The following is a 24,460-nucleotide window of genomic DNA, read 5'->3' as shown; positions in this document are numbered from 1 at the left end:
ATATATATATATATATATATATATATATATATATATATATATATATATATATATATATATATATATATATATATATCTACTACACTTCTTTTTTTCGTTGGTACATTTTAGCAATGTGTATTGAGTTTTAGTAGACAAAAATACCTTCATATATTATGGATTCTAAGTTTAAGATCAATGGTATTTGAATAATTTTCTTTCTCAAAACTAAAAAAAAAAAGAAACCCCAAACCCTTACTCACCTCTCTCATTCCTCTCAACCCTTTCTCTTTCATCTCGTACTCCAACCTTTTCTCTGTCATTCCACTGTAGTCCCAGTTGAAAAAAAATCAAAAACACTTGCTTAACCCTAATCCACCTTCCTCCCTTATCTAATATGTTTCTCTCTTATCTCTATACTCTCCCTCACCTACACACAACAACTCACGACACCGCAATTTGTTGTTCTTGCAACAGTTTTGGGATAACAGTAAGGATTTTTTCAATTGGGATAACAGTAGCCCCAACTGAAAAAAAATCAGAAACACCTACCTAACCTTAATTTACCTTCCTCACTTATCCAATTTGTTTCTCTCTCATCTCCATCATCTTTTTCTCACCCACATAGTAACCCACATAGTAACCCGCGACACCATAATTTGTTGCTGTTATTCTGTTTGTTCATTTGTTTTACACTTTAATAATAAAATAATTGGTGATATTGATGTTGATTTTTGATTGGAGGGTTGCTTTATATATTTTCCCTTCTCATTGTTATTAAATTTGGTTTTAAAATTTTAGAATTAGTAGTTTATCTTCAGGAGATTTGATATTTTGACTATTAAGTTCTCGAGAAATATTTTCCAAAAGGGAAAAACCTTTATATGAAAAGGGGATTGCGGGAGAGGTAAGTCATTGTCCAGAAAATGAATTTTTGAAGTTAGCTCTTAAAAATAATTCTAAAAACATACTTTCGGCCGAAAATAATATTTCATAATATACTTTTCACCTTTCTGCATATAACCAACTTCAAAACACAAAAAAAAATGAAGTTCCTGCACATCATACTAAATGATTTAACAGGAATAAATTATTGAAGAGTGTTATGAATAGATAAAATTGTTGTCGTTGACTCTTTCCCCTTATTCAGAAAAGAGACATTGTTTGTTACCTTTCGAATGTTTCATATTGATAAACATATTTTCATTTCATTTTTGTAAAAAGAATAAAAATATTCTAATAAATTACACATATTCTAGATTTGAATAGATTGCAGAATATTAAGTAGTTTCCAAGAAAAACTACATTATTATACCAACTAATTAAAAATAAACCAAAAATTAATTAATAGTCATAATAAACTTGTTAACTCTCACTTAGACCAAACAAATTACTTTCTAAAGTAAATATGTAAATTTATTTTAAACAATTCATATCTCCAACTTGTTTGATCAATATAAACATGATATTGTTATTCTAATTTATCATTTACCGCAAAGTAAAATTAGAAAAACAAAATACACTAAATTTTAAATTTAATAAATTTGTTACTATGACCTTCACAGTTTAACTTCTACTCTTTTGAGAGATTAAATCCTTTGCAATTATCATATATTGATGCTAACACCTTTTATCCAAACTTAGAATATATATATATATACGGAACACCGACGTAAGATATAATAATTAAGAGTACAGTATATTAACTCATTACGGAACTTGCTTCCAAGAACTTCATAATATTGATCCTTAATAAGCACACTCCTTGTCTCCTAATAATACCACAACAGTTTTTATATATGGATTATTACATGATAAAATTACCCACTTTTATAATATTTTTTTAACAATTATACTTTAAGTAATAGTTAAAAATATGTATTGATTCAACTCACCGTTTGCATATGCAGTTAAATATTGAAAATTTCACCTTTTTTTCTAATAAAATATTAAATATTTTTATTTATATAAGAGACACATTAGAGATTTCTTTTTGTCATGGAATTGCATACCAAAAGTTACACTTATGTTTGGAGGCGTATTTGCGACTGCGTACAAATATCTTTCTCCACCATACCCTTTTATCTTAATTTGAAAATATTTTATATCACATTTTAAAGCATTTAATTTAAATATAATAAATTTGATAATTTTTTTAAAAAAAGTCAAATATAATTAATCATAATTATAATTATATGAAACTAAATATTTGTAAAACTACAAACTGTGTTCCATTAAATAAATTAAATTATAATAAGTAGAGGAAATGATAAATGATTGAAGTTTTATTAAATGTTTGTCTAGGAACGTTTTAGATAATATGACATATGTCACTAATAAAAAAAATAGTACACGTGAAATAATTATAATAATATAAAGATAATAGAAGATACCAATAAAAAGGAAATTTGGGAGGAAAACAGAGGCAGTTAGTTCCGATCGTTTGTCTGTTTCGAATCGGATTCTGTATTTATTTCCCATCGTTGGTGTCATCTCTTCACCCTTCGCTTCCCTTCTTTTTCCTCTCTCACAAATCAATCCAATCGAGGGCCTTTATTTCACTGAGTTCCGACCATGGCCGAATCGGTGGAGCTGCCGAGTCGCTTGGCGATTCTCCCTTTCAAGAACAAGGTTCTCTTACCCGGCGCCATCATCAGAATCCGCTGCACTTCCCCTACCAGGTACCTCTCCTTCTCCGTTTCCCCTTCAAGTTGGCATTTAATTAATACGACATATTAACTTTTATACCTCCAATTCTGGTTTTGAGTGCTTGTTTTGTTTGATCCGGAGGAGTTTTCTATTACTAGCATCCGCAGCTTTGTCTGTTGATCTCCTTTCGAGTTTGCTCCTTAATTTACCCTAATCAGTTAAATTACAGTCTCCCAAAGTTATTGAGGTGGCTACTTCAGTTCTCAAATTACAAGAATTAGGCAAACATGGCTGAGTGTTGTTTTTTGTTTTTTACTACAAACTGTAATTTAACAAATTAAAATAAATGAATATTTAGGGATGATTGATGGAATTTTTCGGTGAAATTAGACTCCATAGTTTAAAAGGATAAACTAAAATAGATGATATTTGAAGAGGATTAATGGAATTTTGGTTTTCTGGATGAGAGAAATATTGGCAAGATAGTTTCTAATACTCTTTTTTCAATTCTTGAACGCGTCATTATTGTTGGCTTGGTATTTATTGGTAATCCTAAAGTTATGGGTCCCTCTTAAACACGTTTTTGTTGTCTGGGTATTTGCTAGTGGATACTCTAAGTTATGGGTCAACTTTTTATTTGATGTCTCACTAGCTCGCAGTTTTGTGACTTTAAGTACATTTCACTTAACAGTAAAGAGTGTGTTACTGACATTGAAATTATGTTTCTAAGGATTCTTTTGTCAATTCATGTAATGTAAAAAGAGGATACTTTGTCCACTTAGTATTTACTTGTTCATTTATTGTTTTTTTTTTTTTTAGTTACAATGGTTTACTAAAAAAAGGTGACTCATTGTCTGTACCAAAAAGTTTCTCGATGTCTTTAAGCAGTGACTGTTTCTTTGGTTTACTGAAGTGTGAAGTTGGTGGAACAAGAGCTTTGGCAGCGAGAAGAGAAGGGGTTGATTGGCATCCTGCCAGTGCGTGATGCTGCTGAAATTAAGCCAGTAGGTCCTACTGTATCTGAAGGTGATAAATTGTTTTTTATTTTAAGTTTAGTTTTTATACACTATTAGTGTAGAAATATTTACACTGTCAACCAATTCAAATGTATTATTGCCATGACTTTTAAGATAGTTATTATAGCATTCAACAATCATACTTCTTTATCATGGAAGACAATGGGAGATTGAATATAAAAACCTTTACATTGTTAGGATAAGAAGAACTATTTACTCTTTTTTGTTTTCACCTCGACCAAATAAAACCTGGTTTGCCAATATTAATTTTTATTCCCCTCTTCCTTATAAGCACAGGCACTGATTCTGCAAATCAAAACACAAGAGTTCAAGGTGGTTCATCGGATTCTCATAAGCTTGACACAAAAAAGCAGAATGATGTTGTTCATTGGCACAATAGGTAGGACTCAAATGAATACCTTTTGTGTCATTCTATAATCTCAGATCAAGTTAGTTGATAGTAAATGTTATACATTCTAACAGTTCATCACTCCATCTGCAATTTGGATTAAGTTGTATAAGTTGAACGTTTTTAATGATGTTATACATTCTAACAGTTCAAAAGTCTGTTGTCTTTTTCTTTTTCGCCTGAACTGATAGCTTCTTTTGTATATCTACCTTTAGATGTTGGTAATTACAAAAAAGTACAATAATTTTGTAATTCTATCAATTGAACAACTTTTGGCTTGTTTAGTTTGAGCAAAATGTTTTCTATTTTCTCGGACGATAACTACTATTATCACCTTATTTTCATTTTATTTCTGATTTTCAAATATTCGTACAGGAAATTATGTAACAAATATTTTGGTATTTTCTCCAATTCATGTAGAAATCACTAAAAACAGGAAACAAAGTGAAAAATAGGTGGAATTTGTGTAATAATTAGATAAAACAGGAAATGGAAACATAAAATGTTTTCTTAAAACAAACTAGCCCTTACTTATATGATCAAATGTTGCAAAATGAAACCTGAGAATTTCAGTGGATTTTTATCAACTTTGGTTCCAGGGGAGTAGCTGCCCGACCCTTACATTTATCAAGGGGAGTGGAGAAACCAAGTGGGAGGGTTACATACACAGTTGTTCTTGAAGGTTTATGCAGATTTAGAGTACAGGAACTGAGCACAAGAGGAATATACCATACTGCAAGGATAACTTCCCTTGAAATGACTAAGACTGGTAAGTTGTTAGTACTTTTTCTTCAGTATTAGCTTCTGTGTCGGAAATCTATATTTTTATGCCCATTTGGTTTTCTTGCTATTTGGTAACATTAAATCAGCTGTTGGATAGTAATGATAATACGTATTACGTAAGAGTTGTATATCCGGCAGTGATGGGTTCCACCAGAAATTTGATATTTTATTTTCTATAAACAGATAAATGATTATTTGAGACCTATGCCTTCCACTTGATGTAAACACTATAAACTGAAGTTTTTGTTTTCTGACTGTGAACATTTAATAGTTTGACTTTTTACTGTATACTTCTCACGAGGAAAGAGCATGCGAGTTTAAATGGTATTAAAGTTCAGGTACTAAGAAGTCCCTTGAAAGCACCAGGCAGGAGAGTAAATGGTATGGTTTAGTCCTATGAAAGGGGTAGAGGATCATGAAGAACATTTGGAAGAAGTTGTTAAAAGGGATGTCAAGGGGAATAATTCTCTAAGGATTTGTTTTTTGATTGTGCCCAATGGCATCATGTAATCCATATAGCTGACATAGCTTAATGAATTAAGAATTTTGTTGTTTTCAGCTTAACAGTGTGGCTTTTAGCATTATGGTAAAATGGAAAAAAGGAATTTTATGCTTGTTTCATGATGATTCAACCATTGATAAAATTTAATTCATTAACTCTGAAGACTAGTTGCTTCCATTTTTATAATCTAGAGCTGGAACAAGTGGAGCAAGACCCAGATTTCATAATGTTGTCTCGCCAATTCAAAGCTACTGCTATGGAACTTATTTCTGTTTTGGAGCTGGTAAAGCTTTTACCTTCAGCACTTAACATTCACTGAAAATACAAAATTGTTATTTGAGTTTTTAGCTCTAGAAAACCTAGGATAATAAAAATATTAGTTGAATATTACCATTTCAGTCTATGCTTGCCTAAAATATTTTGGGTTATTGATGTTAACTTCTGTTTTATAGTTATATGTATAAACTGTTAATTTTAATATTTTGGGATTGCCATCCTTTCTGTTTAGCTAACAATTTCTTGCTTGTTTATAGAAACAAAAAACTGGTGGAAGGACTAAAGTCCTTTTGGATAACGTTCCAGTTCACAAGTTGGCTGATATATTTGTTGCTAGTTTTGAGATAAGTTTTGAAGAACAATTATCTATGCTGGACTCAGTTGACCCCAAAGTGAGGCTTTCAAAAGCAACTGAGTTAGTTGACAGGCATTTACAGGTGAGTAATAGAGTTACTGACGCTTGACTTGGCTCGGTCTTTTAGTTTCACTAATTCTACTTGTGCCTGTATATGCCAACAGTCAATTCGTGTGGCTGAGAAAATTACTCAAAAGGTTGAAGGACAATTGTCAAAATCTCAGAAAGAATTTCTTTTGCGCCAGCAGGTTAGTTTTCTCCTTTTTTCATGATTTATTTGTCATATACAAACAAGGGTATAGTTGTTATACTGAGAGGAGAGTTACACCCTACTAAAATTCAATTAAATGTTTCAAGCCAATAGTTTTTTCAGATTATTATGACAAGTAGGAAGTCCTCGTGCATAGTATGCTTTGGTAGATAATTTTTCTTTCCTTAATGACCGCAATATATATAAATATGTGGAAAAATGGCAATCTATTTTCTGTCAGGTTTAGATAAATCCTTGCAGGAAATGCTGCAGGAGCATTTTTCTGCTTTGTTTGTGTGTTAATTTAATTGAAATGTTCTCTTATGTATTATATATTTAGATGAGGGCCATAAAAGAGGAGCTTGGTGATAATGATGATGATGAGGATGACCTGGCTGCTCTTGAAAGAAAAATGCAAAGTGCAAGAATGCCACAGAATATATGGAAACATGCGCACAGAGAGTTAAGGTACTTCTCAATGGAAACATAGTTAGATATAGTGATAAACTTAAGATTGATCTTTTTAAGGGAATAATTTGTTACATATGATTTGCAAAATGAAAAGGATAATATCAAAGTTGAGGTACTTCTCAATGGGAACATAGTTACATATGGCGATGAACATAGGATTGAAATTTGTGAGGGAATAACTTGTTACATATGATCTGCAAAATGAAAAAGAAAATGATATTATCGTAATTTAAGAGCTTTTGTAGCCTCAGATAGACGATCAGTTCATTTTACTAATTTGTGTCTCAGGAGGCTTAAAAAAATGCAGCCACAGCAACCAGGGTATAACAGTTCAAGAGTTTACCTAGAGCTTCTTGCTGATCTGCCCTGGCAGAAAGCTAGTGAAGAGATTGAACTGGACTTAAAAGCTGCACAGAAGCGACTTGATAGTGATCACTATGGTTTAGTGAAGGTTAAGCAAAGGATAATTGAATACCTGGCTGTTCGCAAGGTTGTCAAACAACTCTTACTATACTTTTCTAGTGTATTTGAAATTTAATTAGTTGCTAATTTAAGTACATGTATACTTTACAGCTTAAACCAGATGCAAGGGGTCCTGTGTTGTGCTTTGTTGGGCCACCAGGTGTTGGGAAAACATCTTTGGCATCTTCTATTGCTGCTGCTTTGGGAAGAAAATTTGTGCGCATATCCCTTGGTGGAGTCAAGGATGAGGCTGATATTAGAGGACATAGGAGAACATATGTTGGAAGCATGCCTGGGCGGCTCATAGATGGATTAAAGGTTCAACTGAATTTAAAATTTCTGACATTACTTGTAATAGCCTCTGATTTGCATGACATTTTGCAAATACATGGGTGAGGTTATTGATAGTTTTAGATTATGATAGATGGAATGCTTTCATTTTCTTGTTTGCTCTGGGCCTGGGCCTTTTGGTTTTGTCCTAGTGAGTGTGACTAGAACTGAGTCAGTTTTAGGATAGGTTGGATATAGACTAAATCCGAAATTCCAAAATGCTTACGCAAAACTGTAGTACATAAATGTTGATTCAGTTAGAATATAAATGGAGGAGTTAACAGGAGATTCGGTATTTTTTTTTACTCGGACATTGGAAGGGCCTCTTGTACAGAAGAAAAGCTGCATTTATGAGGATTTGGCATATGAATGGATTATTAGGAGTGGATCAGTATTAGTTCTAGTGAATGAGACAAGAACTTACTCAGAACTAGGATGCATCGAGACTAAACCTCTATGAATGAGTTATTAGGACTAGTGAATGAGGCTAAAACTTAGTCGGAATTAGGAAAACTGTATTTATAAAGATTTGGTGCACATGATTGGTGTATTAGGACTGAATCGGTGTTACTCCTAGTAAATGAGACAAGAACCGAGTCAGAATTAGGATGCATAAAGACTAGATCTAAGATTCCAAAATGCTTACATAAAACTGTTTTACAGAAAATGCTTATCAGTTAAGAATAGAAAGGGAGGATAAGAAAGGAGATATAGTAATTTTTATATCGGGACTTGGAGGGCCTCTTATACAGAATGAAAAATACATTTTTGAGTAATTGGTACATATGATTATGACTAGAGTATTAGATCAGACAGTTCTCACTTCTTTCAGTGCACTCTCGTTTGAAGTCAGAGTTATAGACAGAGATGGACTAAAACGAAAACACTATTATCTAACTTGACTTTTTTTTTCAATAGAGGATAACATAAGGGATATTGTCACTTACAGAGACGAGTTTTAGAAATTAGAATCAGATATGCAAATGGAATAGAGAGCCCCCTTGATCTACGTTTTTTAATCAACTCTCTTTTGCTTCTTTGTTTTTAGGAGGATACAAAATCCTCCTATCATGTTATTTTCATATATAAAATTGTTGTGTTATTATTAGGAGACAAGGAGATACAAAATCCTCCTATCATATTATTTTCATGTCTCCTGACAACTTTTTTTGTCAAGGAGGGAGGCCACTGATATCGAACGATTGGAATGTTAAAACGTGGGTTAATAAGTAGTTTTTACTCATTAGCGGATCCCGTGACAAAGTTTTTTTATTCTTCTATGATCGTATGATGCTGGATATATATAATTTTTTTTGTGTAATTTATAATACTTAAAGAGAGAATATGGAGTTTAATAAATAGTTTTGATTAGTGAACTCATGGGGGTGTTCTTTATTCTCTTGTGATCATAATAGTATCTAAGTTTTCTGTTTCTTCTTTATATTGTACAAATGTTCCATCTATATAATAATATTTTTCTAATTAATGTGTTTGTATGAAATTAAGATAATTTTAGTAATCATATTGTACCGATGTACAGATATAAAGCGAGAAGACATTATCTCACATTAACATAATGTTTCATACGAAGTATTTTAAAGCTTGGATACTGTTTTATTTCTTTCTCACGTGTACTTCAAGTCATTAAGGGCAAACATTAAGATTATACCATACAAAATTGAATATATAATATAGTTGTTGATGTGTTTTTCTCTCTTTGAATTTTAGACTGATCATTTCATTTTACATCTAACTTACAGAGAGTAGGTGTGTGCAATCCTGTCATGTTGCTTGATGAAGTTGACAAGACAGGCTCTGATATTCGTGGAGATCCAGCTTCAGCATTGCTAGAGGTTCTTGATCCAGAACAAAATAAATCATTCAACGATCAGTATCCTTTACTTTTGAAGATGTGTTCCCTGAATTTTCTCTCCTCCCTTGTTAGATGGGATGATACTTTTTCAGTCCCCGACATCCTTTCTGATGAAATTTTTTCCCTTTCACGCCTCACCTAGCCACATAAAAAAAGTCTTAAGTTGAAAGAATGAATAATACAATAGCTATTTCCTGGTTGGAGAAACCTCTTTTGCATTTTTACCATCTGCTTGTCTGCCCACAATTAAGTTTTTTTTTTTTTCTAGCATAAACTATATTCTTATTTTGAACATGATCTAGCTACCTTCAATTTATTTTTCTGAAGATTTCACCATCTTCCTTTGACATTTGATTGTTAAGGATAAGTTAATCTTAACATTAGTTGTTTTTTTTTTTTTTTTTTTGTAAGGAAATTGTGTTAATGTATACCCTAATATATCTATTACTTGGCCAGAATTGTTCACTTTCGCCCCGTTTCCCTTTTAACGCACATTGCCCAAAGGATTTCTTATCCTCCTTGTTACTGACAACAAAGCATTCCTCCCACTATTTACTAATATTTTATCTTTTACTGTAAAAAAATCTGTCGGATTCCTTAACGTTAGCTAGCTATTTGAATGTTCCATTTGATCTATCCAAGGTAGTCTTTGTGGCTACGGCAAATAGGTTGCAACCCATTCCTCCACCACTTCGTGATAGGATGGAAGTAATTGAGCTTCCTGGATACACACCTGAGGAAAAGCTCCACATAGCCATGCAGCATTTGATTCCAAGAGTTTTAGACCAACATGGATTGAGTTCTGAGTTTCTTCAGATTCCAGAGGTAGTGAATGTTTTTGATTATACAAAAATAGTTTCGGATACATACAAAGTTTCTTCTCATTTAGGGAAAGGGAAAAAATAAAAGGAATAAGAAGACAAACATATGAAGTATTATTAGTTTACATGGTATTGTAAATGTACGTGTGAGCAATTGATTTTGATAGTATCCATAACTGTAAATATCTTCAGTCTTGCCATTGTGGAAAATAACTGGTTTTTATGTTTTGGTTGTATCTTACATTTAGTGATTGAATATCTAAAGTCATTCTTTTGCTAATCCTTGCTTTCTATGTTTTGGTTGTATCTTACATTTTATTGATTGAATATCGGAATTCTTTCTTTTACTAGTCCTTGTGATTACATTCTTTCCTTCTACATGGTCGTTGTTCTTAAGGATGCTATTAAACTAATGAAATCGTATGTAGCATAATAGTCTGAACTGAAATTACTATAAAAGGATAATCTCAACTGAAATACTTCCTATACCATTTTGTGTTTCCTAGAAAGAAAATTTGTATAGAAATCTAATGAAGGGCTATTTTGATGAAGGCAATGGTGAAGCTCGTCATTCACAGATATACTAGGGAAGCTGGTGTGAGAAATTTGGAAAGGAATATAGCTGCCTTGGCTCGAGCTGCTGCAGTACGAGTTTTAGAGCAAGAACAAGTAGTTCCATTAAACAAAGGGATGCAAGGACTTACTACACCACTGGTGGAAAACAGACTGGCTGACGGGACTGAAGTTGAGATGGAAGTGATACCTATTGGTGTCAATAGTCGGGACATCACAAACACATTCAGGATTGCCTCTCCATTGGTTGTGGACGAACCTATGCTTGAAAAAGTGCTTGGGGTAATTGATATGCCATAGCATGTTATAATGAATGTTTACAACATTTCTTTGATATATTAAGTGTAAATGAATTGGCTTGGTTGTGAGGAAATTTTGAAGGAAATTATTTATCTGATGTCATGTAATGCAGCCCCCAAGATTTGATGGTAGTGAGGCTGCTGAACGTGTGGCTACCCCTGGGGTCTCTGTTGGGCTAGTTTGGACTGCCTTTGGCGGGGAAGTTCAGTTTGTGGAGGCTACAGCAATGGTTGGGAAGGGTGAACTGCATCTTACTGGACAGCTTGGTGATGTAATAAAAGAATCAGCCCAGATTGCTCTAACATGGGTATGCAATAAAATCCAATTTGTTTAATTATCCTTCCATCTTGATTGGTTTTATCTAGCATCCTGTGCCTAAAAGTTTATCTATGGTTATGGTTTGCTAGTATTGTATCTTGAAGTTTATTGTTCCTGTTTGGATCCAATTATAAGGTCCCAGAGTTTTCAAACGATAACTTTCAGCTATTATGATGTGGTTCTCCCAATATTCTTATCAATTTTTATTTGGAGCTTACCTCCATATTTCTGAGTTGCCAAAGAGTTGCATGGATGGTGATGCTAACATTTATGTGTTTGTTAAGACTAGTCAAAGGGTTAGTTTGTGGTTAGATCACATGGGTACTAGGATTTTGGAATGTGGTGAGATGTTAGGATTCAATTGCAAGGTATGAGATTTGAGTGCTGTGTTAGCCATACGGGAGTCTCACTCCTTTTATTTTCCTATCTTTCAATAATATTATATACATTTCTACCACCTATTGTGCTCTGTTCTATTTCTGTAATTTTGGTATCCATCGGAACCCATCAAGTGTATTTGTTAAAAAAATAAAAACTGTAGTGTGTATCTTGCGGTGTGCACAAGTGAAATATTCTTTTACTTTTAAGCCTTAATTGGGTCATTCAGATCGAAGGCTGTATCAGCATGATATGCTTGTCGTACACTTTGGCTCTCATTTTCCTTTTAATACATGCCATCAGACTGTTATATATGCTCAACATATGGATTAAATCGGGAATCATTACTTGCTTTTCTTTAACTATGAAGGATTGGTTTTGTAGGTAAGGGCAAGGGCAACTGATCTTAGGCTGGCTGCTGAGGAGGGATTTAGTCTTTTGGAAGGTCGTGATGTACACATACATTTTCCAGCAGGTGCTGTACCTAAAGATGGGCCCTCAGCAGGTGTGACTTTGGTCACGGCATTAGTATCACTTTTCAGTCAGCAAAGGGTGAGATCAGACACGGCTATGACTGGAGAGATGACATTGAGAGGTCTAGTCCTACCCGTTGGTGGTGTCAAGGATAAGGTAAAATTCTTATATATTTTGGACCTTTGTCAACTTTCTGAGACAGGACTATTGACCTAAATAGAATGAATTCAGAGCGTGGGCTGAAATTAATAAACATACTGATGATAAGGACAAAAAGGTAAAGTAAGATGAAAGTAGCATGAAAAATAAGAAAAAGAAGTTCAGAACTTGTGAGTTGTGATGGGTTAATTTGATTTATGTCTTTTTTTCATGTTCTCAATGCATACTATTCAATCTGTAAATTTTTTGGTTAGATTTTATAATTATTTTTTCCATTCTGCCACGTTGTCCACCGTAAAACTAAGAGTAAGTTTTGCCTGCTGCCTGCCATTGACAACACAGTACACATAACAGTAACCAATTTCACTTTCTGAGATAAAATTTGGTTGTTGTCAGAAGTTGGAATAGCCTACCATTATTTTTAATGACTTAATTAATTCTTCGATCCCATAATAGAGTATTTTAATCTGTCCCTAGTTTGTATTTTTTGTTTGGTTTTGGTCGAACTTAATTTTTTTAGCATTCTCTGTCTCTGTGTTCGAGTTCAACACTCATTCCTTTGAGGAAAGAGATGACAGATACGTATCTTCGTGAATTGTTTGGGATAGACATACAGAAAATGGGTGTCTTTTGTGCTTTTAGGCGCTATGGGCTTCATAGCTTATAGAGATTTAATTAACTCTATTATGCTTTTTTTACCAAAAGAAATTAACCAATTGTCGGGTAGAATTATATTAACCCAGTTTGCTATTTCAGATGGAGTTAATGCTTTTGTAATAGTTAGTTTGCCAGTTTTGTGCGGCTTTAACTGCATTGGTCGTATCTAATTAAACATGTTCAAGAAAGAGATTAAGAAAGATTAAGGTTGTAAAATGTGGTATAAAATGACCTTTTTCATCATTTCAGATACTAGCTGCACATCGTTATGGTATTAAGAGAGTTATCCTGCCTGAAAGGAACTTGAAGGACTTGGTCGAAGTACCATCGTCAGTGCTAGCCAATTTGGAGGTAATTCAACAGCCATGTTTTGCTGCAAGGTTGCTCATTTTACAACTACGAGTGACCATGTTTCCTATTAATCTAGACAATTCAACGGTCTTGAAAATTCTTTATTTATTTTTAACTAGTATATTCAAACCTTCAGTAGACCTTGTAAATGCCTATTTTCGTTTTCTACATCTTAATGTTTCTCAATCAGGTTTTATCATCAGTGAAATGAAGCACAAGATCACTATTTTATTTTTTAAATTTCCTTGACAGATTTTGCTGGCAAAACGAGTGGAAGATGTGTTGGAGCATGCTTTTGATGGGGGGTGCCCTTGGAGGCAACACTCAAAGTTATAACAGCAACCTTGATACGAAGGTCGTTGTAGTACCCACACCATTGTGTTTCAAATCATTAATGGCTTGTATATCAATTCAACATACGCTCCCATTCTGATCTTAAGATTCTCCTTCTGATCCCGGGGTCGAGTCCAAGTACATTGACCTATTCAAGTGGCCGTAATTGAGCAAAACCAAACAGACCAACAATTTGGATGCGAGCTGACATTCAATATATCATTGAAAATTCACTTCACCGTAATTTTAGTGTGTAAATGCTTTAGCTTGAGATCAGCTATTGTGGAAGGTGACATTTTTAAAGAGCTCTTCATGCAATATACCCTGCTCACTCTTTTTGTAAATTATTTACCTTCTCACCATACATATATATATATATATATATATATATATATATATATATATAATTTTTTTTCTTGTAATCATAGATAATTAACTTCAAACAAGAGTGTTTCCTCTCTCTTTATCGTGGTTTATTCAACCGTTTTTCTTTCTTACGTTTTGGTTTGTTTAGTCAGTAAGAGTTTCCAAATATGCGGTCAACTGAGAGATGGTCAAATTTTGTCCATCGTACTTACTTCAGAATGATGGAAGGGGTGCTCCGCTCCCTACTTTCTTCGTGGTCTCTCTTTTTTTCCCAATCATAAAAAACTGCAGTTATTCTTATTCATGCAACACCGGGCCTTATTCTTAATTTTCTAATGATTAATCTTATAAGAAATAAAAGATTGAATCATTTATTGAAAGTGGAATTGCAAAAAAACAAAAAATTATGCAATCAATATCATCCACAAATGATGCTAATGGGTTTTCATACATTTAAATGACAAAAAAATACTATAACTGTAACTTACACATATATATATATATATATATATATATATATATATATATATATATATATATATATATATATATATATATATATATTTATTTATTTTAATTTCGCTAGAAAATATAATTGATATGGACATAAGTAATTTTGCAAATAATTACAATAAGTAATTTTACAAGTAATTACAATAACTTTGCAAATAATATCTACATGTATTTTGTGGAAAAACTTTCACGTAAACGTCTACAACTATTTGTTATTAAAAATATCTCACAAGAAAAATCACAGTATTTCTTGCTATCTTAGGGATTTGGACGGATTTGCTAATTTATGTAAGGAGGTTTTTCAGTGGTACGTTTTAAAACGTACCAAATTTTAGGTTACAAAAATTTTCTATTAAAAAAGAAAATCAACTTTAAATCAAGGGTATTTTAATAATTTTAAAATTTAATTTAAAATAAAAAAATAAAAAGTAATTATTAAAAATCTTGATTGGTCAAGTTATTAGTTTTTATTTATTTTTAATTTTAAAAAACAACTACCTTTTATTTTATTTTTTATTTTAAAAACAACTACCTTTGAAAAAAATATAATGGTTTAGGGTTTAGGATTTATAGAATCCGTCTAGGGTAAAAAAACAACTACCTCTAAGTCATGAAAAAAATGTTGTCTATGGATGTGATTAAAAAAACAACGTAACTATACAAGTTATATCTATTTAAAAATATTATAATTAAAAATATTCCTTTTTGTATTTTTTATTTTAAAAAACAATTAATGAATAACTACTTTTTTTATATTTTATTTAAATTAAATTTTAAAATTACTAAAGTACCCTTATATTTAAAGTATGTTTTTTTTAAATAAGAATATTTTTGCAACCAACTGAAAAATCACACGTAATAAGTAGTTTATAAGGGCAATACCTCCCCAACACACTAGTAAATGTATTTCACCAATTTTTTTACTCACTATATAATTTTAGTAATTATTTTATTTTAAATATTAATAAATTCCTTAATAAATATTTTTATGCTAAATAATCTACATTTAAAAAAGGGTTAAATATGTTTTTAGTCCCTATAGTTTGGGGCAATTTTGGTTTTAGTCCCTCTTTCAAACTAAGGTACAATTTAGTCCTTCAACTTTAGAAAACTCTGGTTTTAGTCCTTTTTACCAATTTTTTTTAACTTTTTTTGCTGTTTCAAACGCGTTTCTCAGTTAACATTGAAGTAAAAATGTGTCAAACAGTGTAAACAATCCAAATGCTATAATGAAACGTGTTTGAAACAACAAATACAGTTAAAAAAATTTGGTAAAAAGGGCTAAAACCAGAGTTTTCTAAAGTTGAAGGACTAAATTGTACCTTAGTTTGAAGGAGGGACTAAAACCAAAATCTCCTCAAACTATAGGGACTAAAAACATATTTAACCCTTTAAAAAATTTTAAAATTTTATTCTTAAATAAAATATTTCTATTTAAACTATGTTTATTAAAATTTGAAAAACATTTTGTAGACTCTCTTACTAGCCCTTGAAAGTGTATAAAGACATATTTTTTTTCTCACTTTTCACAGTTTTTACTAGAATTAAAAAATCTTATAATTATTTTGACATATTTCTGAAAAAAAAGAGTCATTTTTAAACCTTTATGCGGTGTTCGTTTGAGGGTGAAACACTGCACAACGAGAAAGGAGAGCGATGATTTGCGCGGTAGAAGGTGTTCGTTTGAGTGGATTTACGAGCGACGAATTGCAGTGATTTGCAAGATGATCGGGTTGATTGCAGTTTGATCTTGAGGACAGCTTGATGAATGAAGATGAAGTTTACTAAAGCAGCTGATCTTGAAAAAGAGGTGGTTCATGGGTGTATTCGGTTCCACAAATTTGGTAACCGGTTACAATGGTGAGAAGAAAATGAAGATGGAGTTGTATTCGGTTACATCACGCGTATCCGGTTCCACTCCTTCAAAACATTGCAGAGAAGAACGTTGTATTCGGTTCCAGTTAATGGTTGAGGTGCAGTAATCGGTTCCCCGACATTCTTCCTCCTTCGTGCATGACTGATGTGTGTTGCAGGCTGATGCAATTTTGATGACGGTGGAGGTTGGAAGGTTGGTGGTGGAAGGCTGACGGACCGGTGGAGGATGCAGCCACCATCACATGGTCATTGAAGCACTCGAGGAAGCTGTCGTTGATGATGGAGGATGCAGCCAGCGATTCGGGAGTCGGCGTTTCTGCCGTTCGCGCTACCCACGATGCCGCGACCATAGACGGAGAAGGCGCCGCTGAAGAGCAAAAGGAAGAAGATTCCGTTGTTCGACTCGTTCAATCCTCCACCGCCTGGCACGAAGGGCGTGAAGCACGTGGAAATGTCGGGGCCGTTTCCATTGGGGCAGTTCCCAAAGGAGGGTAAGACGAGGAAAGAGATTCTCGGGGAGCCTCTCAAGAATTTTTAAACATTTTTAATAATTATTTTTAAAAACTTTTTTAGAATTAAATATAACATTAATTGTATAATAATTATTTTTAATTATCATTTTAAAATTATTTTAACATTTTAATAATTATTTTTAATTTTTTACTCTTTATAAATATTTTTACAATTAATATATCATTAATAATTATCATTTTATATTATTTTAATAACTAGGGACATTTTGGTAATTTTTAATTTTTACCAATTAAACTAATTTTTTTAATCTATCACATCAATCAAATTCTACACTAATTTTCACAAACTTTACTCTCAAATTCACTCTCAATTACCCACAAATCCACTCAAAAAAACAACAAAAAAATTATCCTTAAATCCACTCAAATTCATTCAAATCATCTTCCCCAAATCATCTCTCTCAAATCCATCCTAAAGAACACACCCTTAGTCACGTAACCTTCTTCTATTCCTGCTTCTCTTACTTTTCGCACTTTCAATCATCACTTTCTTTTTTATCTTCCACTTTTCTTTAAAATTTCACATTGGTATGATTGAATCCTACATTAGTTGAAAAGTAAGAAAACATTTATATTCAATCAAATTTTTAAACAAAGATAAGTTTCTATTTACTTTACATATTATTTCTTCTCTTAAATTTTTTATGATTTTGTAATTAGTCTTGTTGAGATCAATTAAGAAAAGTGATCATCTTAACTTGTTATCAAATATTAAAATTTAGTTATATTTGGACATGTGATTATACATCCTTAGATTTTGGAATAACCTTGTTGCTTTGTTTTGAAATTGCTTTGAATATAAAAATTTCAGGTAAGGAGAACTATATGTGATTTTGATAGATGAGTGAATGTGATTTGGTCACTAGGTTTTGATTTTAATGTATGAATTGTAATGTATTAATAATATATATTTTTAATTAAATTTAATTAAAAATAAAATAAAATTATATTTTATTAGGTTAAATTCAATTAAAATTAAATTTTAATTTATGTTTAATTTAATTTATATTATATTATATATATATATTGTAATTTTATTTAAATTTTATTTTAAAATGTATAAAATATATTTTTTTTTAATTTTTTGCGGATATCCACGAGTACTCGTGGGTTTTAAAATACCCGTGAATATTTTTTAAATGGACACCCGACGGGTAATGAAGATTTTATCCGACGAGTCGGGTTGTGAGTAAGCACTATTCGTGCCCTGACCCAACCCGTTGCCGTCTCTAGTGACAAGGATGTGTATATAACCTAAAGGTAACATTTTACCTAATGATAGGTCCTTTTATATACTTGGTTGCTTTGGGTCCTTACTTAGATGTGCTTGTTTATATTTTAGGAAGGCTTAGATATTACAATAAATACCATATCATAACAGTTGCATTATTATCGTTATAAGTGCGAGTCATGATGATAGTGATTAACTTAATCTGAGTAGGGATAATAAATAAACTTGTTCATGTGGATATTATCCAAACCCGTCTCGGTTTGGACATAGAATTCCTACCCTGGCTAAGTATGGGTAATATTCAATTTTTTAAATTGAGTATGGGGATTAAGATAACTATGTACATATCCACCTCGTCCCTGTCTCCATACTCACTTTAATAATCATCTTCATTTAAATTACTAAAACACTCATACTTTATTAGATCTCGTGTGTGTGTGCGTGTATATATATATATATATATATATATATATATAATTTTTAGTTTTTAGTTTTATAACCATTCTTTGTTTTTAGATGCATACTTTTTTTTTGTCATTTATAATTGTTTGACTTATCATGAAATCAATTCATATCTTTTAAGATATTTTTTCTTTCTATGAGAATCTCGCAATACTGTCCTAATGATGTATGTAAATTAAATAATTTTTATGTCCTATATTTGAATATTTTTACTCCTTTTTAATATTTTTATTTATTATTTATTTTCTTCACATGAGAATGTTTAACTATTAATCTAAGTGTTCAATAGCATAAATTCTACATTTACTAGGTAATAGAAAAATATGATTAAATATGTTTTTAGTTTATAAAATTTGACCCAAAATTGGAATTCGTCAATGTCAGAAACTTTAATACATTTTGATCTTCAAATTTTAAAAAGGAATAAATATAATCCTTTTCACTTAGTTATATTAAATTTTTTTGACGTGTCAAGAGTGTTTTTCAACTCACATTGAATCGAGACATATGAAACAGTGTAACATCTTAAATGCTAGTATGAAACATGTTTGGCATGTCAAACAAATTTAACATAATTGAGTATAATTATATCCATTCATTTTTAAAGTTTATATCAAATTTTCGAACAATCGACGAATTTTATTGTTACGTCAAAATTTAGTAATTAAAAATATATTTAATCCTAGAAAAAATTTATCTTCTTAGTTTATTTACTCTTAATTTTTATTTCATTTGAAGAATATTTTGTTTTGCTAACAAGTTTTATTATCTCTACACTTTGATTAGTTTGGTATATGAAAATTTTACTTAGATATTTAAGGTATTTTTTATTTTATCATACTCTTGATTATACATTTGACTTCTTTTTAATAATATTTGTTGTTCTTCATTTTTATAATGTAGAATACTATTTTGATGTTTTTTATATAATTATTTTTATTTTCTAATTCATTATTAGAAGTGTAATTCTATCACTACATATAAAGAAAATAATTTACTATAATATAATAATTTAATATTATTATCATGAATCTTGTTTATTACCAACCAACATATATTGAAATTCAAAAAATGAAAAATCTGTTAAATTTAAATTATTATTAGTTTAATTTTTATATTTTGTGTGATTTCATTCATGTGGTAGTATAATTTATATTAGTGTATAAAGAAAGAGATTTTATTAGTTATTTTTAAACAGGCAATAAAATATTTTTAAATTTGATTATCTATTTTCTTTTTGTAATTTTTTTAAAAATATTTTAAGCTTTATCAACTTTGTACAATTAACTTTGCAATTTTAATAAATGTTTCTCTCATTAAATTTTAATTGGTATCTAATTTGAAATGCATATAATTATAATTTCTTTTTAAATACTTGATAATCAAGAAATAAGAATACATTCTTTTGATGACAATATTATAATTTTTTTAAGAATTGTTTATTATTTTATAAAAATAAATTAATTGATATTGAAATAGTAAAAAAAATAGATTTGGGAACAGGTACGGGTATAAACGTATATCCGTTACTCGGTAGGATGAGGATGAGAGACAAAAAATTCATACTCATTGGATTTGTGTATATAGATGATAATGAATTTATTCTTTGAAATAGATATGCAATAGTGAAACTCAGCCGGCTCTGTCGCGTCTTCATACCTAGATCCGATCTTTTACCATAACTTGGGATGAACATGGTCCAATAAAATACAATTTTTTTTAATGAAGTTTTGAATATAGTATAGATAAATAGAGTAAATTTATATAACCTATGATAGATTATAAAAACATATTAACTTATAACAAACAAACACTTAAAACACCAGCATTCAATATTATACCTATTGGATGCTCTTTTACAATAGACACTTCAAATGCTATTGTTTTTCAAAGGCTTGCTTGAACATAAAATTTCAAAATCTTTTTGGATATTCCTAAGACATAGAATTATTATACATTCAACTTAATGGTTGTTTCTTCTTATACATTTAATAAATTTGTCACTATCAAATTCTTGACATATCATACACTTCAAGCATCTTTAAATAATGTCGGCTAATATGATTTCTGATAAACATTTAGATGATTAGGTTCTCTTTAAATAATAAGAATTTAGAATTTCATTTTAAATTGAAATAACTTTAGATAATTTTTGAATAATTGTTTAAATATGAGTTCTAAAACTATATTGCTTTTAATGTGACACTCGGGTGTTGGTGCAAGAGACACGGAGTGCGAGAAGTACAAACAAAGAGAGGCTCCTGACAGCTTTTAGTGGAAGGGACACATGAAAGAATCGAACATACACCGAAATGAGAGAGATCTAAAGACTGTATAGGTATGAGACTATACGGTTGAAGGATAATTTAAATGAATTGATTTGACTACTCATATCAACAAATGCATTTGCTTTTTTGGTAGCCTAACCCATAAGAACTCCATGACCTCGTGTTGATGTTGGGGCAGTCAATATTCCTGTAAGTTTACATTCAAAATATAAAGAACTAAACATGAATTACTTTAAAATTAAATTTACAAAATCAATTTTATCCAAAAACAATTTACATAGAAAAAGAAAATATTATAGACTATAATGAATATGTTGATTTTGGTGTGATCGTATTAGTAATGCACCAAATTCTATTAGAATTCTATTCTTAAACATATTTGAGAATGAATAATATTAAGATAGATAACCTTTTAAAAAGTCTTCGTTATATCCTTTTATAAAAAAGAAAAAAAAGTTTGTTGATTTTAAAAATATCTTGTGTAGATAAAACTTAATTACAAATATTTTGAAAAGAAAAAGTAAATTTAAAATAAAGTGAAATAAGTTCATGTATTTAGTAAATTTAATTTATATATAGCTTAATAAAAAAAGTTACATGTGTAACACTCTAAATTTGTAGATTTAAAGTATCAGAAACCATTCAAAAACATTATATATATATATATATATATATATATATATATATATATATATATATATATATATATATATATATATATATATTCAGAGTATATAATGAAAACTAAATTATATTCTTAAAAAAATAATTTGACAGTTTATATTTTCTGATATAAATCTTATTTAACAAACTTTTATGATAAGATAATTTATTGTATATCTCATCGAGTATTAATAATTTTTCATCTTGAAATGATGTTACAATCTCTAATACATTTATCTATTTAACTCCTAAAAACTAAAATTTCATTGAATCTCCAAACTTAATGGTCACATAATACATCATGATTACCACCTCAAATATGGCCTACGTAATACATTTATTCATCACAATAATGCAACTTTGATTATTACTCACAATATCACAAAAAAACATCAATTACTAAGTGATGTATATCTAAGTCACAATTTATTAGTTATAAATTTTCGTTGAGTGGTAGATGCTAAATTCAACAATTAGTATAAGAGTTAATGATATAAAATGAGAGAATTATTAAGAGTTAAGATAATGAGTTTGATTTCCAACGAGACAATTTAAAAAAAAATAAAAAATTACCAGTTTTATTATTATATCCCATGATATAGGTGAGTTTGGTCAAATGTTAGATAAACTGAGTTATATTCAAATTATAAATATTTTTAAAAAGAAAATAATTAAATCATTAATACTTCAAAATTAAATTTCAATTATTAATTATAAAAATAATTTGACATGTAAACATAATAATGATTTAAATTTATTCAATTAAAAATATTAATTGTTAATTAAAAACTTAAAAAGTATTTACATGATTAAACTTGTTTTTAATATATATATATATATATATATATATATATAAACAAATTTTAAAATAAAAAAATGGTGAGTCAACTCGGTTTTTTTGTAAAACAGATTACAAATTTTGACCTGTTTTATAACGATGGGTCAGCCCAATCAGATCGATTTTTATAGATTAATTACAAATTAGACCAAAATGAGTTGAATTTGTCCATATTGCGACTCCTAGTTAAAGTTGTTTTTTTTTTTCAATGATAGGTACAACTTCTCAATTTTTTTTTTTAATTCCTTTGTTGAAGTATTAATTTTTTATTCTGATATGGAATTTGGTTTGGTTCTAACGTTTTTATATTTGTTTTTCTCTTATTGTATTTGGTTTGGTTCTATTATTATTATATTTTGCGTGTTGGATAACATAAAATGAATTATTTATAAAAAATTAAATAATTAAAATTTTAATTTATATTTTCAAACAGTTTGGAACTTTAACAATTAAAATTTATGATTTTAAAATTATTCTTAAAAAAAAAACTAATCTTTAAAACATCAATCATTTGAGTATTTATGATGATAAACGCATCTGTTCACGTAAATCTCAACCACGTATTAATTAGTTTAGCATTTATCTCTGTAAACATTATAACTCTTTTGAATTAGGCAGTTCCATTTTTGGATGCTAGCAGCTTCAGGCTGCCTGCTTTTATGTGGTGTTTGGTTTATTTTGTTAAGCGTGAAGCCGTGAAGCAACCAACTAAACATCACAATATAACCTTTTCTATGGTTGCCTAATAACAAAATTTAATAGTTTTTTTTTATTCCTTTTAATATTTTATAAAATGGAACCACAAAAACCTGAAAATTTTGCATGTTCCTAAAAACATAATCATCTTTTAGATATTTTTATGTGAGTTTTCGGGTTTTCGTGGCCTACTCTCTCAAAGTTTCCGACAACGGGCACAAGTATCTCTACTTCCCATACTTTGTAAAATGAATTAATATATATTAATAGTGTAAGATCCATAATTTTAATAAAGACGAGTTTTAAATAAATAAATGACAGAAATTTATAAATAAGTGTTTCATTAATTATATTTCTATTTTTTTTTAAGTTTTTCTAGGATAGAAAGATAATTAGGATAGCAAAACAAAGACAATGAAATTTTAGAGTTGAATAAGGTTACGTAGTTGTCCCTCTTATGGAACAAGTGATGCTCAATTGATGAGAAGTCATGTGTAAGTATTGATGAATGATATTGATGCATGGAATTTTAGAAATTGATAATCGTGTATTTATTGTTATAAAAATGATGTCAAATTGAGTGTAGATGTCTCAATCTACCGTTACTCTTATATGTCAAGATTCAATTGAGAGTTTGGTGGAGGTGGTGCATGTGGCTTTAGAAGTTATCAGACCATGTATTTACTTACACATGAACGCTCAAATAACAGTATGGTCAGTTAAGCTATATTTATTACTATTGTCATGTGAATAATAATAAAGTGACACTTTTATATTTATTTCATAGTACAAGAATAAAATGATTATAAAAATAAAATTTTATATTTTTCTAAAAAAGAAGAGAGGAAAAAAATAAAATAAAAGAGAGTGTTAAATAAATATAAAAATTTTATGTGTCTCAAAGTACATTATTTCACCTCTTCCAAAGTAATTATAATATTCAATTATTTATTTTATGTAATCACATAATATTTTTATGTATTAGATAAACATTAAATGGTTTAGTATGTTAGTTTAATTATTTGATTAGTATGTTAGTTTATAGATTTATTTAGCTTGTAATATATATTTTCTATTTCTAGTTCAGATTGTTATCAATTATACAGGTTGAGAAACACATATACGACAAGCAACTTTAAAAAAATAACCACATACTACATTGGTTTTGTTAGAAAGTGGGTTTTAGACCTAACTCAACCTCACAAGGCCAGTTTGTAAGGTGAGGTCTACACCCCACTTATATATATATATAATATATATATATATATATATATAT

General features: G+C 30.0%; 1 protein-coding gene across 1 annotated transcript; it reads left to right on the top strand.

The window, feature by feature from the left end:
- Nucleotides 1-2,396: 2,396 nt before the first annotated feature.
- Nucleotides 2,397-14,057, top strand: LOC106768357 (lon protease homolog 2, peroxisomal). Its single transcript, XM_014653466.2, has 17 exons — nucleotides 2,397-2,660; nucleotides 3,542-3,654; nucleotides 3,942-4,044; nucleotides 4,653-4,822; nucleotides 5,530-5,621; nucleotides 5,872-6,051; nucleotides 6,134-6,217; nucleotides 6,560-6,687; nucleotides 6,979-7,180; nucleotides 7,264-7,470; nucleotides 9,243-9,373; nucleotides 9,967-10,180; nucleotides 10,729-11,031; nucleotides 11,162-11,356; nucleotides 12,130-12,375; nucleotides 13,285-13,386; nucleotides 13,639-14,057. Exons 1-17 carry the CDS (start codon nucleotides 2,554-2,556, stop codon nucleotides 13,720-13,722), a joined length of 2,661 nt encoding a protein of 886 aa, XP_014508952.1. The 5' UTR covers nucleotides 2,397-2,553; the 3' UTR covers nucleotides 13,723-14,057.
- The last annotated feature ends 10,403 nt before the right edge of the window (nucleotides 14,058-24,460 follow it).

Source organism: Vigna radiata, chromosome 7, assembly GCF_000741045.1.
Source record: "Vigna radiata var. radiata cultivar VC1973A chromosome 7, Vradiata_ver6, whole genome shotgun sequence".
Classification (NCBI taxonomy): Eukaryota; Viridiplantae; Streptophyta; class Magnoliopsida; order Fabales; family Fabaceae; genus Vigna; species Vigna radiata.
Note: the sequence above shows the minus strand (reverse complement) of the source record. Positions and strands in the feature narration are given on the sequence as shown.

Excerpts from the sequence above, each read along its gene's own strand:
- LOC106768357 (XM_014653466.2), top strand. The coding sequence starts at position 2,554 with ATGGCCGAATCGGTGGAGCTGCCGAGTCGCTTGGCGATTCTCCCTTTC. Across the intron at positions 6,218-6,559 it reads AATTTCTTTTGCGCCAGCAG|ATGAGGGCCATAAAAGAGGA; the intron begins GTTAGTTTTCTC and ends TTATATATTTAG. Across the intron at positions 13,387-13,638 it reads CAGTGCTAGCCAATTTGGAG|ATTTTGCTGGCAAAACGAGT; the intron begins GTAATTCAACAG and ends TTTCCTTGACAG.